We start from the raw sequence: 17,018 nt of genomic DNA, 5'->3' as shown, positions 1-17,018 counted from the left end.
TTAACAAGGGCGGAGATCAGGGGCAAGAGTATTCCATTAGATGAAGCTTTGTGCATTTCTACTTCCAAATATCTTCCATATAAAATGGATTCAGTGGGCTTTCTCCAACTTATTCCAAAAATCAAATTTCAGATTGTTATTCATATTTTTAATTATTAGAATGTAATCTTTGTATTTTTAATTATTAGGAAGTTTACTATCTGGCATTAGTTAGAATGCTAGATCATCACATTTAAAACTGTTTACTGCTAAGGGAACTCATTAAAAAGATGAATGAATTGCCTGTGGACATAAAATTAAATCAATTCCTGTTATTAAGTATCTTCTGTGTTAAAGGAGCTGGGTTGGCACTGTGAGGACTAGGAAGCTGATGGCACATTTCCCATCCAGAAATAGCTCTCATTACAGTGGTGAAGTAGAGATACAATTGGTTGTGTGGAAAGTGTTATGACAGTAGTAACAACTGCAATGGAGAGTAAGAAATGTGTGTGAATCATCCTAAGAGGGCAAGGAAAAGCCTCATGAAGATGGGACCCTTGAGTCACAGCATCTCAGGAACATCACAACTCGTCTTGTGTATTACCTATTTGGAGCTTTAAGGCCTTCTTCAGTGTCTCTTCTAGCCTTTCAGGCCTTTTATTGTTATCCTCAAGAACAGGAGACTCAGTCTCTTCATGTCATTCAATCTGCCTTCCAATACTCCTGGTACTTGGAAAGGGCTTCTTTGGCATGAATTCCTCTTTGACTCTTCATAACTCTGCCTATTGGCTTCAGGGTTGCCCTTTGGGGCCACTCAGTGGAAGTGCACTGCCCATTCCATATAAGGGTGTTGTACATGTTTTTAAGTTATTCATAGCCTTTTCCTTTCCAGGTTAAACATTGCCAGTATCTTCTATAGCTCCTCATGTGGCATGTTTTAAAAATTATCATCCTGGTTCTTTTCAGATCAAGTAGTTCATTTTGTCTCTGTTTCTTTCAATGTATCCCAAGATTAGTTTTTTTATCTACATAATATCCTTGATTCATTACAAGCTTATTATTTAAATGAACATTTTAGAATTTTATTTTCTAATGTAGGCGGGTGATTTATGGTGGGTACTACAAAATGAAGATAATACCTATGGCGTTATGAGGGGAATGAGAGGAATATATGAGAGGAATATGAGAGGAATACATTCCAGGATGAGGGGAACCATATGTAAATATCTAGTGACATGAAGGAATGTGATATGTTTGACAAATGCTGAGTAGCCCAGAGCTAATATATCACAGAATATGCAGAATTAGTGTTTTGGAAGATTACTTTGATAGAACCTCAAAGGATGAATTGGAGAGAAAAATCTCAAAGTGGGAAGTTAATAGTGATGAGAATAATAAGAATATTTAGCTATTATTTGAGTACTTACTATATCCTGCATAATATATTTTACATAAATAACATTTGAGGTCACAAAATTCTCTGAGGTATTATTATTCCCATTTTATGGATAAAGATATTGAGACTTAGTTAAGTGGACTTACCAAGGTAACTCAGCTATTTGGGGGTGGAGCCTGAATCAAATCCAGGTATGCTGACTTTGCACTTTGCTTCACTGTGATGATAGCAGGTATACTCTGAGACAGAGAGCAATGTGAATATTCTAGAGGTAGAACCAGTATCAATTCACAACAGGAAATGCAGAGGAGAGAGGAATACAGCTCAACTGAGCTTTTCCAGCCGGGGAGAAAAAAGGATAGGCAAGTGGTCTGAGATAAGAGCAAACAGCCTAATCAGCACCAGAACAGTTACTTTTTAGAAAATGAAACTAAGGACTCCAGCCAGGAGTGTAGAGTTCCTGAGAAAAGTCTAAGGCATGATGGATATGCCTTTGCTGACAATTTTCCCTGACCCAGAGTTGGCAATATGAGTCAACCATGTATTCAAAAACTATTACATTTGGCACTCCTTTATCAAATGATTCAACTTGAAAATACCCTCATTTTTTATATATAAAAAAAACACTCCATTTAGTGCATAAATTCAGCCATCTGACAATTGAGAATGGGAGCCATGCTGTTTAATCCTCATCGATCAGAACAGAAATGCTCTTTCATATATTTATGAGACTTGGTAAGATTGTTAATGAGACTTGGTAAGATTGTTAAAATAAAAATTTATACCATGTTACCCATATTATACTATATTCATGTATCTTCTGAGATATACACAGATATGAAAAGAAGTTGGTAGATGAATTAGCAGAATTGATAGGACCTTGTTATTAGTCTGTAAATATTTCAGAGGTGTTAACATCGAGGAAAGACAAGATGTATTTAGCTAAAGCAGATGTGGATAAGTCATGTTACAAGAACATAGAAGTAATTGGAGAAAATTAGGTCAGAGAAAATTGAAATGGATTATTGGGGAAAATATTCTTGTCTATGAAATTTATTTTTTAAAACTGTATTTTATGGAAAGTGGTAGTAAGAAAAAAATGAAAAAAGAAGAAGACTGTCCTTCATTTCATTTGATCAGTATTAGCACAAGTTCCTGAAAACTGTTAGAGAAAAATTCACCATCATCAGTAAGCTTATAATTAATGACACAGAAAATCATTATGGCTTTATCTTACGAATCTGCATAAAACAAAATCACAGCTTACCATGTTAGGTACAAAATTTTAACTGAAGCTCTGTAGCCTGACAAAACCACTCATTTATAGCTTTCTTGAGAAGATAGAAATTTATATTTTCATGAAAATAAAAGATTTTTATATTTATATATGCACCATGTATGTACACACATACACATACATGTATGTGTATACATAGATACATGTATACAAATATATTTATAAATGTATATAAATATGCATTTATATGTAATTTACAATTTGTGATTATAATTCAACCCAAAATTTCCAAATTTAAGCACAGATCTCTACTATTTCTTATAATTCCTAAAAAGTACTTTTATCAGCAAATTCTGAGGGCAGTCATCATTCAACTGCTGATCCTTCACAAAGCCCTTTGTATAAGCAACAATTATAATAGTTAAAAGCAGATTTTGAAGCTTGAGAGAGTAAATGAGAATCCTATCTCTTACTAGTTTTTGTTGCTAGGGAGAAAGCATGTACCTCTCTGTGAACCCCAGTTTCTTCATCTGCAAAATGTTGACGAAGCAACCTTTGAGAGGATCAAATGAGATGATGTATGCAAAGCAATTAGCCAAGTGCCTTAAACATAGTAAGTTCTAAACAAATAGTAGCTATTTTAATTACTATTTTGTTTTTTTACCCTCTATGTACTCCCATCATGTGAATGTAAGCTGAATGAGGAAGGGGAAGGGGATTTTTTTTATTACATTCTATGCTTTTCTTCTAGGTCTTAGAGAGTACTTGGCACATGTTAGGCATGCAGTATATTTGTGAAATAAATCAATGGATGAACAATCTAATGAATAATTTGACCTTTACATCCAAGATGACCTGGAAAAACAAGTTACTCCTCTCGCTCTCTACAATGATAAATTGTATTTCATTAGTCAAGTAATTTTTAAAGGCTGACTTGAAGACTAGAGACTCAATGAAATAGAAGTTTAATGTAACAATTAACATTTTAAGTATGAGTCTTTTTTATTGAAAACACACTTCAGGTCCTAGTAGTTTCATTAAATATCAGTTTATAATCAGAAGTAGTTAAAGGAATTGAAAAACAAAATATTATTTCCTTAAGGATCTTCTCTTTAAATCTGTGCTTTGGCAGGTTTGTTTTTTCATTTGTTTGTCAGTCTATTCCCATGCCATGAAACTCCAAATACTGTAGTGGTAAATCATCCGTGGCCCAGATATGAGGAATTAACTAAATATCAGCAGCTAAAATCAACATACTGGTGGATATCTCATTATTTTGAACTCCGTTTAGCCCTCGTGGCCTGTGGCTTATGAAGTCTCTACGCAAATGACTTCTCTGATTTTAGGTCAGAGAGGAAAGCATGACTAAACGTGAATGTCATTGTTAGGTGACCACCCTCCTATATAATTTGATGCTTTCTGCTTGTGTGGGATCAGATGAAAAGTTTGGTAAAAATCTTAGAAATTTAGAGCTTAAAAAATGCAACAAGTCCTTAATGACTCCTCATTTAAAAAAAAATAATCTTGCGCTATAGTTTTCAAGCTTTGTATTTTGCCCTAAACTTTTTTTTAACAATTTCAATAGACATATTTTATATATCTTATACTTTATGCACTTCAAGTATATAATTCAATAAATTTAATAACTTTATCCAATCAACATAAATCAATTTTAGAACATTTTCATGCCCCTAATAAGATCCCTCATATCTATTTATAATTAGTTCCCGTTCCCACCCCAGCCCAAGACAACTACTAATTTATTTTCTGTCTATAAATTTGCCTTTTTTGGATTAACTTTTCTATTTTTTAATATATTTTATCCATGAAAAACTACCAGTAGCTAGAGGGTGTAGTAACAATACTTGTTTATGGGATAAAACTATTTTCTTCATTTTTCTGTTTTAACCAAAGAAAAGATAGCCATTCCATCTTTTACAAACTAACTTTTAATTCCATCTTTTACTAACTTTAAAATGGCATTTGACTATAATCATAGTGAGCATCTCCATGTGGGCAGATTAGGATTCTGTGGTTTTGTGCCCAGCTGCATTAATGACTTACAGCATTGTTTAAGCAGCACTGACCATGTACAGCAGTAAACACTGCCATGGCTGACTGCTTAATTCTTGTATCACTGTAACTTTTATGACTGCCATTTCCACTTAATATTTCCAATAAGATACAAGTTTGTTGGAGCAGAGTAGAATTCTCTGGTTGTCATCTTCATATATTAAGCTCCACCACATATTTTATTTCAAAGTTCAAATTTACCACTGTACTCTTTAAGTGGTAATAGATTCCTTATTTGCATTGTCTGTTTTCTTGAATTTGAGATGGCCTATTAAAAAGTGTATTTTCATTTTCTACCTTGTCAAGGGTGTTCTATCCATTGAAAAATCCCAGGTATATTTATTTGGTTTCATTAAATGCAACGACAAATGTTTTTCTTGACACAAATGAATATTTTTGCTTTGGGATCCCAGTGGAAACTGCATAACAAGGATTCCTGTTGGCATAGAATGAGGGGGTAGAGTGGTAATGCACCATGCTTACTGCCTTCAGGGAGCTCATAGTTTAGTTAGGAAAATAGCCATTTTAAAAATAGTGTATCACTATAGTCTGGGGAATGCCTTAATAAGTGTATGCCCGGGTACAGAGGAAACAGAACTGAAAGGTTAGAAAAGGTTTCCAGTCTGGCTGTGCATGAGACTAAGTCCAAAGAATAAATAGGAGCAGTCTGGACAAAGAGCAATATCAGGGACTGTGGCTCTTGAAATCATTTTAGGATGATTTATTTGTAGTTTTACTTGGTTGTCAAATGTCATGTTTTCAGGGCCATGTACAACCTTTAAATACAGAGAACAAACTAATGGTTAACAAAGAGGAGGGAGGTGGGAGATAGGGGGATGGGCAAGATGAGTGAAGGGGAGTGGGAGATACAGGCTTCCAGTTGCAGAATGAATAAGTCACGGGAATAAAAGGTACAGCATGAGAACTATAACCAGTGACATTGTAATACTGTTGTGTGGTCACAGATGGTAGCTACACTTATAGTAAGGATAGTATAATGTGTGAACTTCTTGAATCACTATTTGTACACCTAAAACTGCTGCAACACTATGTGTCAACTATATTCAAATAAATAAATAGCCCTGAACAAAGAAAATGTCTGAAGTTTTCTCAAAGTAAAACACAGTTGGAAATGTGCCCTGGTTCTTAAATTCCACTTACCTAGTAAATATTTCCACTGCTATAATAGTACTTAATACCATAATATGTCCTAATGCAAGTATGTTTACATTATTTATAACTTGTCTCATTCCTAAAATGATCCTATTGGGATATATAAAATTTGAAACCCCAAGAGAAAAATACAAAAAAAAAATCAAAAGGAATGCTTTCTCAGAATTTTAGGGTAAGCAAATACACATACACAAATACCTTTAAAAAAGTAAACTGTCATTTCCCTTTTTCCTCCACTCTGTTAACTTCTAGACTAGGGTGAGATCTCCTCTGTTACAGCGCTCAGTGTATTTCTGCTCCCCCCCCCCCGTTTTTGGTTAGCTCATCACTTACTCATCTTTCCACATAAATTATCAGATCCTTCATGGAAGGAACGGATACATGTTTGTATCTCTCATAGTGTCTGGCACAGTACTGACTTTTAGTAGACACAGAAATGTTGATGACTGGATGTGAGATGTTATGAGAAAGCAACAGGGAGAATAATTTAGTAAATATGAGCTGATAGATTAAGTGAACTGTGGTATGGATTATTGCCTGGCCCATATATAGCGCACAATAAATGTTGGTTGAATGAGTGTACAAATGAATGAGGTCATGCCTTGATAAAAATCAAAGGTATATGAAATACTTTAGGAGCATTTACAAACCAATGGCTTGCTCAGAATAAGGCATAAAATGAATTTGGGGAGCACAATAATCCCCAACAGGATTTGACTGGATGGTCCTTCTGAAATAAAGTAAATACATTGTTCTTAGGTATTTCAAAGAACCAAGGCAAGGGGGAAAATATGAAGTCTAAGAAAGCCTTATCTCAGAAAGATACACAGTTTTAGGTAGTGTTAAAATAATGACCTTTGATTTAAATCATGGTATTAAAGAATCCTGAATGAGTTCATGAGTTTATCCAAATAGAACTATGCTAACACACACACACACACACACACACACAGTGTTCCTACTCATAGAAGCAACTCTTAAAAGGTTGTCAGTGAACACAGTAATCAAAAAATGGATAATTTCAGTGAGTCATAAATACAAGTGCCATGAAAGAAATAAAGTAATATAAGAGGCTATAAGTTGCCTGGGATGAGAATGGAATGCCTTTAGCCGGAGTAGAGGGTAGACCTCTCTGGGGAGCTAGCCTTCTAGTTGTAACCCGAGTGAAAGAGAAGACCTGTGGCATAGCAAGTGGTTAATGCAAATGCCCTTAGAAGCTAGTGAGGATGTGTGAGTCAAGAAGAGGGCCAGGATGGCTGAGACTTGCGGAGTGATGGATAGTGATAAGCAATGAACACTGAAAGGTAGACAGTGACCGCAGGATCTTATAGCCCTGGAAGTGACTTTTAATTTTATTCTAATTGGAAGGGGAAGTCTCTGGGAAGTTTTCTATAAGCAGGGGAACCACATGATCTGATTTCATGCTTTAAAACAGTATTCTCACAGTTTGTTATGATAACTAGTGGCTAGAAGGACAGGAGAAAATCCAGTTAGAAGGCTGTTATAACATTCCAACAGGAGAAGGTGTTGTTTCCATTAGGGCAGATGTACTGGGGAGGTGGGAGTCATTTTTGTTATGAAAGAGCTTAAAAATGAATTGGTTATGGAGTATGATAGTTGAAAGTGAAGAATCAATGAAAATGCCTAGATTTTTGTACTGAACAACCAGTGGACAGTGCTGCAGTTTATTAAAAAGCTGAAAGAAAACAAATTGGAATGATCAAAATGAGTAGACCAGTGTCTTGCAGATTATATTAAAAATGCTTGAAATTTGTTTTCTTCTACTGTTCTTCATTACATGAGGCGTAGCACTTTGCATATTGTGGGTGCTAATGACTGGGTATTGGCTGATGAGGTGCTTGGGAAATTGAGGTATGATGAATTGATGTCTGAGCCTTCCAATATGTTGCACTCTACTAAAACTTTTGACCTCTTAAAAGAGATTATTTATTGAAATTGTTTACAAATCTTAAGAAATGTGAAGAAGAAAACCAGCCTATTTATACCTTTTCAAGTAGTCTCACTTGGATCGTCACGGAATTGTAATTTACATGCAATTTAGTTGTTAAGAGAGTTATTTTCATTAATGAGGATTAAAACTAAGTTTCCTTCATTTGGAAGCTTGTCATTAAGATCCAAAAACAAAGCATTTTAGTGTTTTGATACTTTACTTACATTGATATTTTATATTTGATATTTTCCTTTTTTAAACATTTTTAAATTTAAATTCAATTTTCCAACATATAGTATGACACCAGTGCTCATCCCATCATTGCCCTCCTCAGTGCCCATCACCTAGTTACCCCATCCCCTAGTTACCCCATCCCCCCACCCATCTCCCCTTCTGCAACCCTTTGTTTGTTTCCCAGAGTTAGGAGTCTCTCATGGTTTGTCTCCCTCTCTAATTTTTCCCACTCAGTTCCCCTCCTTTCCCTTATAATCTCTTTCACTATTTCTATATTTGATATTTTCTTTACATCAGTAGTCCTATGCCTATGAATGCTACATATTGCCAAGCTTTTCATAGCCACAAAAACCAAAAAAAAAAAAAATATGTTTTTTGTTGTAAAACTAATGCTTGAGGGAAGCAAGAATTTGTTTAAACAGAAAGATTCTGCAGCTGGCATCTAGTTTCACCTCACTGGATCAAATTAAAAATCTACATTAAGAGACTTAGAAAGCACTGTACTTTTTAATGTTGTTTTATGTCCAGAGTTTTAGTTCTGATGAGTAGCAGCTTAGCTGAATAAATGACCGCATGACTACCTTGAACATATTCCACGAAGAGAGGGTACCAGAGAAGGAGGCAATTTTTACCTTGGAAGTATGAATAGTGAAAAGTGAAGGGAAATGTACCACTTGTTGATACAATGATGGTGATGACTTCGCTGGTCACCATAGAGAGGAAAATTCAGACTACAGGTGTCAAGCAGAACAAACTCACCCTTTGGCTAAACATTTGGAAGTTTCCATGAATTCACACATATAAACTAATAGATTGCATCAAACCAAGCAGCCTTCATTTATCTGGAGGTTTCTGCTGACTGCATGAAAATCAATAAGAATCAGCAATTCTTCACTGAAAATAGAACCCAGAAATATGATAAGAGTCAAAGGTCTCCCTATCTTTCTACCCCTTGGCACCTACACTGGTTTGCCAGAGGAAAGATAATTATTCCATCTGCTCTACAGAAAAGTTCTCTGAGGACTGGTCCCACATAAGCTCAGATGAGAAGCTTTGGTGTTCATACTAGTCTTCTTAAGAACAACTTCCTCTTAAAGCTCTTCTCTGTCTCTAACCCTTCTCTAGCTATTTTATATACCTGGGAATTGCAGAGGGCTCTTTCTACACTGCAAAAAAATGACTATATTTTAATATTGTTTAAAATTACTCATGACCTCCTCTTTGCCTACAGAATATAATCCAAACTCCAGGGACCAGTTTCCCCTCTGTTTCATATTTAAGTTTTGTAATGTCTTTGCCAACTGTCAACCAAACTCTCCTTCTTGAAACTATCCTCCTGCTCCCATTGTTAGCTGCCATCACCTTATATTCTCTTGGTTTTCCTCCTACTTCTCCACTTACTTCTTCCTAGTCTTCTTTCCAGGTTTATCTTCCTCTACATGAGTCATAATGTTGGTTGTCTACAGGTCTCCCAAACTTTCAGTCTTTTTTATCACAGTATTTCTAGGACAATCCATGACTTCAAATGCACTTCAAATGCTTATTTCAAAATGAACTTCTTTACAATGGAACTGTCTACTAAGATCGAACTCTAATATCTACCTATCTTATGAGATATATCTACCTTGATGTCACACAGGTTCCCCAACTCACCATATACAATATTAAAATAATTATATTCCTCCTAAGTCTGTTATTCCCATACTACTTTTTCAGTATGAAGTACCACCATTGATCCATTAACCCCACTCTGATACATGAAGTTGTCCTGGACTCCTCACTCAGTCAACACATACAATTGCCAAATCCTATAGATCCCATTTCCTCGATGTTTCTTAGCTCTAGCCTTATTTTCCTTCTGTAGGCCCATTGGTTCAAGTTCAGGTCACAAGTTTTAAACACCTTTTGACCAACTGATACTGCCTCCCTGGAAAGTAATTTCCATTTCCTATTACCAATGCTTCACACTTCACAAAATTTCTCTCACATATATTGTTCTACTTTCCCCCCAGAAGCATCTGTGAGAAGGCATTATTATTTACATTATACTGATGACAGAAACATAGATAGGAGTGTTTGGGTTTTAAGATTGTCAAGAACCTAACTAAGAAAAGCATAAGAAATCCCTATCCCAAGACCATCGACTCCCAAGCTCATGCTCCTTTCCCCATTACAATACTGTTTCCCATCTATGCCTCATATAGTAGATGGGAAGAACAAGAACAATTGTTTTTTCCTCAAACTGAAGAAAAAAATTGAAACTTGGCAAGTGAGATGACTTATTGAAGGCCTTTGAGCTCTCCTTAGGAGCACATTTCTGACTTCTAGACTTCTGTTCTTTTTTCCATACAACTCTGCTTCCCAGGTATTGTCAAAGAATACAAAGAATGTGCTATCCTAAAAAACATGTTTCTTGTATGAAATAAAGGGATACCCAGGGTCATATCAACTAATGCCTAAAATTACAAGAAGTATACAAAAATCTTCTCATTCCAATTTCTCTAATTGTTGATTTGTTCTGTAGTATTTGTCTATACTTTATGTAAATTCCAGATTAAAAACTGTTTTCCTTTTTGAAGTTGCTGTGTTGGTAGAACTAGCTGAGACTTGATTTAAGCTCTTATATATTCAATTTTTTACTTTCCTTGTGAAGAATAGTCTGTGTAAAAAGGAGCTTTTGAAACATGTTCATACATTACCTACTGAGATACAACTTGCATACTACAGAAACCAGTAAGAATGATATGCAGTCCGCCATCCAGAAACAAAATGAATAAAAGCAGAAATATGCCTGCTGAATTAAAATACTACATTTTGCTTCTGACGTTTAAGGCTTTGAAACCAGTTACATATCAGTTCCGTCCGGAGGGGAAAATACTGAGATCATCATTTCAAGTACACCTTCAAGAGTCTTAAGCTACTTAACAGTGATGACCAGGAGTTTTAGACTGGGGCCAGTCATATTTATATATACTATTGCACTTCTGTCACAGAAAACAATATGAAGAAGTCACAGTGGGACAGGACAGAGAAAACAATGGGCTAGGAATTGCATCTACATTCTGATGCATCTTAACCACATTCTGGTCATGCATTGTAACCTCTCTAGGTCACCCCTGTAAGAAGACTATGAGGTCTCCCATGATATTCTTTAAGGATAAGGAGAAAACTAAAATTTGGGTGATAATCTTGTTAGACATTCATAAGATAGAATTTCTCATCACCCATACAACCAATACTGGTTATTGATTTGTTAGTCAAAAGTTTGGACATAACAGTCATCATTTGGGAGGAAAAAGATAAGATACCTTTGTGCCATAATTATTTCACCTAATTTTTTTTTTTTTTTATTTTAGAGAGACAGAGCACATACGCTCACGTGAGTGGGGATTGAGGTGAGTGGAAGGAGCAAAGAGAAAGAGAATCTTAAGCAGACTCCGTGCTCAGCATGGAGCCCAAGGCAGGGCTCTATCTCTCAACCCTGCGATCATGACCTGAGCTGATATCAAGTTGGTTGCTCAACCGAATGACCCACCCAGGTGCCCCTCACCTTAAATTTTAAAAATATAACTGTATGGTTGCACAAATAAGTAGTTTAGTGGTATTTAAAAGAAGAAGAATTTCTCCTAATAAATGTCCTCCAATTTTTTTTATTTAGTCTCCACATTTTTACTGACATGTTTGAAGCTGTTCACCATAAATTAAACCACATTTCTGTCATCTTTGACTATGGCATGCAAAATTTAGGGACCTGAATTTGATCCATTATTTTCATATTTAGATCCATCTGTTTGAATGCATGATTTCTTCATTGTCCATGATTTCAGTTTTCAATAGATCATCTTAATTAGTCCAGTATTATATACTGTTTTTCTATAAATCATAACTTTTAAATTGTCTGATATCACTTAACAAATTGTGTTCCTCATCATATTTTATATGTGAGGGTCAAGATTTTCTCTAGTGCTGTCAACTTTTGGCCACGCTTTTTATGATGCTATCTTCCAGTATCTAAATTGTCCATTAAGTGTTTTAAAATGCTTAGTATACTATATCGATTAGGAAGGCCAAAAATCTGGGGCCCGTTTTTTTATGAATTTCTCCTTCTTTTTTCTTACATTATGTCTTTAATTTATCTATGCTTTTCAATTTGGTTTTGTTAAATTAGAATGAAAATCAAAAGTACACTAAGTGAAAAATTATCATTTTATAATTATTTTCTGACTTTTATAGTTGCTTCACACCTAATTTGGAAGCAACATTTTGAACTATATATAATTATTGTCTTTCTAGATTAGTAATTTTTTCAGGTAATGTATCTTTTCGATTTTTAAAAAATTTTACTGAAGTATAGTTAATATACAGCATTATATTTATTTTCAGGTGTATAATATAATGATTCAACAATTCTGTACATTTTTCAGGACTCATCAGATAAGTGTATTCTTAATCACCCATTGCCCCCAACCACCTCCCATCTGGCAATCACCAGTTCATTCTTTGTATGTAAGAGTTATCTTTGGTCTTTTGTTGTTGTTGTTGTTCATTCATTTCTTTTGTTTCATAAATTCCACATATGAATGAAATCATAGAATTTTTCTCTTCCTCTGATTTATTTCACTTAGCATTATATCATCTAGTCTATCCATATTGTTGCAAATTGCAAGAGCTCATTTTTTCAGTGGCTGAGTAATATTCCAGTGTGTGTGTGTGTGTGTGTGTGTGTACACATACTGCACGTTTATCCATTCATCTATCAATGGACACTTGGGTCATTCCCATATCTTGGCTGTTGTAAATAATGCTGCAATAAAATAGAGGTGCATACGTCTTTTTGAATGAGTGCTTTCATTTTCTTCAGGTAAATACACAGTAGTAGAATTACTGGACCAAATAGAATGTTACTTCTATTTTTAATATTTTAAGAACCTCCATATTATTTTCTACCACTTTATATTCCCATCAACAGTACACGAGGGTTCCCTTTTCTCTGCATTTTCATGCCAACACTTGTTATTTCTCGTGTTTTTTATTTTAGCCATTCTAACAGGTGTACAATAATACCTCATTATAGTTTTGATTTTCATTTCCCTGATGATTAGTGACATTGAGCATCTTTTCATGTGTCTATTGGCCATCTGTATGTCTCCTTGGAAAAATGTCTCTTCAGAGGAAAAATGTCTCTTCAGATTCCTCTAACCTTTTTTTAAAGATTTTGTTTATTTATTTGACAGTGAGAGAGACTACAAGCGGGGAGCAGCAGAGGAAGTAAGAAAAGCAGACTCTCTGCTGAGCAAGGAGCTCAATGTAGGGCTTGATCCCAGATCCCAGGACCCCAGGATCATGACCTGAGCCACGCAGGTGCCCCCCACCCCTACCATTTCTAATTGGATTATTTGTTTTTAGTGCATTGAGTTATATGAGTCCACTCTAAAATTCTTTTCCTTTTTGAAGTAACATTAAAAATAAACAGCCTTTGATAGAATTTAAATTATTTTTTCCATTTAAATAGAACAACAGCTTATATCTTGGACTCAGAAATCATTCATTCTTTGCTCAATTATCATATGCAAGCAAGATTTCACCTTTAATTAAAGTTGCATTGCTATGCCTTTGTTCTATATAAATTTAATCTTAAGGTTTCAGTTCTTCTTATTGACATTATGTGATAAACAAGAATGGATTTGGAAAATATCAGGCACAGCTGGCAAAGGTGGCATAGAACAGATTGCACTTTAGTAGTGGAATTTACCTTTTATAGCATCTAATTCAACCTTCCACCTCCTCCTCTTTTCACAGATGAGAAAATCTAGGTTCAGAAAGGTGAAGCAGTTTACCAAAGTCAGTGGCAGAATGTGGTATATAACCCAACTTATTTATTTATATTGGATATTATATTTATTTTTATTTATTTATTTGGACATTTATTTTGGATATTATTTATTTTGGATATTAACCCCTTAAGAGATTTGTCATTGCAGATATTTTCTCTCATTTACTAGGTTGCCTTCATTATTGTTTCCTTTGCTGTGCAAAAACATTGATGTTTTAAACTGCATATGCTTATTAAGTTTTTATAGATCAGTAAACTTATCCTTGATAGAAGCAATTCTTTTTACACATTCATATTTCATTTTTATAACATTAAATTACATTATACAATGAGTATAATATGAATAAAAAGATTTGAGGACAATTACAACTGACTCTTAGAAACATATGAGTCATATGGAAGGAATGAGAATATAATGATTCAATAATTCTGTACATGATTCAGTGCTCTGTACATATGCATTCCACTTGCTGTGAACATTGGTCAGCTTGTCACTGAGGGGTTGGAGAGGACTGGTTAATCTGTAAAGAGATGTTGATTAAGAAAGCTTAATAGTAAAACTTCTGGACTAACAAACTGGAGGAGGATTGGTGATGATTTGCTACAATGCATGATCTTTGTCTTTTATCATAGTTAATAATTTGCATGAAAGTGTAAAAGGCATTTTATCATCTTCAAAGATGATGATACAAAACTACATGAAAAAGTGAAGTTCTGTAATGGCTAACACATCTTAGATGCTCAATAAATATTTATTGAGCTGAATTGAAGACCTAGTGTTAATTCAAATATAAAACTAGATCAAAATTAATACCATTAAAATTGACAATTAACTATGTTGAATATCCAAAAACCCAATTTACAATTATGTGTTAGATTGATTTCAAATCATTTTATGTCAAAAATATATGAGACATTAGTTTGACCCTAAACTTAACAATATAATTTAAAATTCAAACTTTAAAATTAATGTTATCTTGGGCTCCTCTGGAAGGAGTATGGAATGCAGGTGAGACAAAGTCAGCATCTAGTGGAACTCAGCCCTGGTCTGAACATATCTGGATCTCTGAATTCATTTCTAGGTTCTACAATTTAAGTAAAAATAAGAAGAAAAATGGGGTGTCTCGCTGACTCAGTCTGTAGAGTATGTGACTCTTGATCTTAGGGTTATGGATTCAAGTCCCACACCGGGTGTAGAGATTACTAAAAATAAAATCTTAAGAAAAAAAAAAAAAAAGGAAGGAAGGAGAGGGGAGAAGAATGAGGAAGGGAGAGAGGGGCACCTGCTGGCTCAATTGGTTAAGCATCCCACTCTTGATTTCAGCTCAGGTCATGAGCTCAGGTTTGAGATCAAGCAAGTCTTGTGTTAGGCTTTATGCTCAGTGGGGAGTTTGCTTTCTCTCCCCACCCCCACCCCCGCTCATGTTTTCTCTCTCTGTAAAATAAATAAATCTTTAAAAAATATAAATAATAAAATGAAAAAAGGAAAACATAAAAGTATGTAGAGAAAGATAGCTGGGAATATTAAAACCATCTAATAATAACCAGAAGTGTTAGGAATGTTTATTAGAAAGAGTAGAAGAGGAAATCCCTGGGTGGCTCAGTGGTTTAGTGCTTGCCTTTGGCCTAGGGCATGATCCTGGAGTTCCTGGGTGGAGTCCTACATCAGACTCCCTGCATGGAGCTTGCTTGTGTCTCTGCCTCTCCTCTCTTTCTCTCTCTCTCTCATAAATAAATAAAATATTTTTAAAATTTTTTTAAAAAGAAAGAGTAGAAGATGCAAGAATATGTTCTTCAGTGGCTACTGTGGATGTATTAGTATTACACCAATAGAAAGAACCTTTCAATAGGTATAGCTGTTCCCCGGTAGATCATATTTCCCACATGTGTAATAGGCACATTAAGCTAAGCCTATATAAAAATCAAACTCAATTATATTCCTACTGCCATTGTCCAAATTAAGACATTTATTAATTTCTTTCTTATGACAATTTCTATTTATCTCCCTGCCTGTAGACTCCTTCTGCTGTTCACAGTATTTTTAGGTTTATTCTTTTGGATCACAGTTATTGCTGTATTGATCCCAAACTTTGGAGACTCACCACTGCCATCAAGATAAAGTCCAGACCTCTTGACGTGGTATTCATTGTCTCTCTTGACTCACTCCAAGTCAGCTTTCTGACCTTGTTCCTGGCTGTTCTGCTCCCACCAAGCCAAACCCTCAAGGTTTCCAGAGCACAACACATACTTTTGACCCTCCATGATTTTGATCATACTCTTCTAGCTCCTCAGATAGTCTTTTCCCTTTTTTTAAAGATTTTTAAAATGTATTTATTCATTCATAAAAGACAGAGAGAGAGAGAGAGAGAGAGAGAGAGAGAGGCAGAGACACAGGCAGAGGGAGAAGCAGGCTCCATGCCGGGAGCCTGATGTGGGACTCGATCTCGGGTCTCCAGGATCACGCTTTGGGCCAAAGGCAGGCGCTAAACCACTAAGCCACCATGGGATCCCCAGTCTTTTCCCTTTTACACCATTTAAAATATGTATACATCCTTCTAGATCCAACTTAGATGGTTTATCTATCAAATATACCCAGAGATTTATTGAAAAACATTATCTATACCAAAGGGCCCAAATGGTTTATTTGATTTTACCAGCTTTATTATCAGGTATTTATTGAGTAGTATACTGTTAAGGAATCAAAGAGCCATCCCAAGCACCTAACATGATACCTGGGTACATAGTAAGTTCCCAATAAACATTAGTTAGACGTAACCAGAGATATAAATAATTATACAAGACAATTCATGTATATGAATTGTACATATATGTATATATACAAATCATGTGTATGTGTATGTATGTATATACATATACATATGAATTGTATATAATTATATAATGAAGCAACAGGAGAGATATCCAGCTTCATGTAGGAAGGTAATGTGTTTTGGTTGTGTTACATTTGAGGTACTGGTTGGATACCCAAGAAGACACATACTCTTCTTTTTAAGAATAATGGCAACTTAATGCATGGATATGAAGACAGGGAAAGTAGAAAAAGAGAAATATTAAGATAGATCAGATAAGTGATAGATACAGGTACTCAAGAAAATATGAAGAGTTAAAAATGACAAGGACA

The 17,018-nt window shown here is 35.0% G+C and overlaps 1 protein-coding gene across 20 annotated transcripts in view; it reads left to right on the top strand.

Moving 5' to 3' along the window:
• Window positions 1–17,018, top strand: part of DLG2 (discs large MAGUK scaffold protein 2) — a 1,981,735-nt gene that overhangs the window by 1,565,881 nt on the left and 398,836 nt on the right. For 8 of the 20 annotated variants that reach the window (XM_041730220.1, XM_041730217.1, XM_041730240.1 and 5 more), the window contains one exon: window positions 11,400–11,438. The exons of the other annotated variants lie outside the window; for them this stretch is intronic. In XM_041730220.1, the coding sequence (XP_041586154.1) occupies window positions 11,400–11,438 (39 nt within the window). The remainder of the gene's footprint in view (window positions 1–11,399; window positions 11,439–17,018) is intronic. 20 annotated transcript variants of the gene reach the window in all.

This window comes from Vulpes lagopus, chromosome 15 (genome assembly GCF_018345385.1).
Source record: "Vulpes lagopus strain Blue_001 chromosome 15, ASM1834538v1, whole genome shotgun sequence".
Classification (NCBI taxonomy): Eukaryota; Metazoa; Chordata; class Mammalia; order Carnivora; family Canidae; genus Vulpes; species Vulpes lagopus.
The sequence above is the reverse complement of the archived record's forward strand: the minus strand, read 5'-3'. Positions and strand labels throughout refer to the sequence as shown.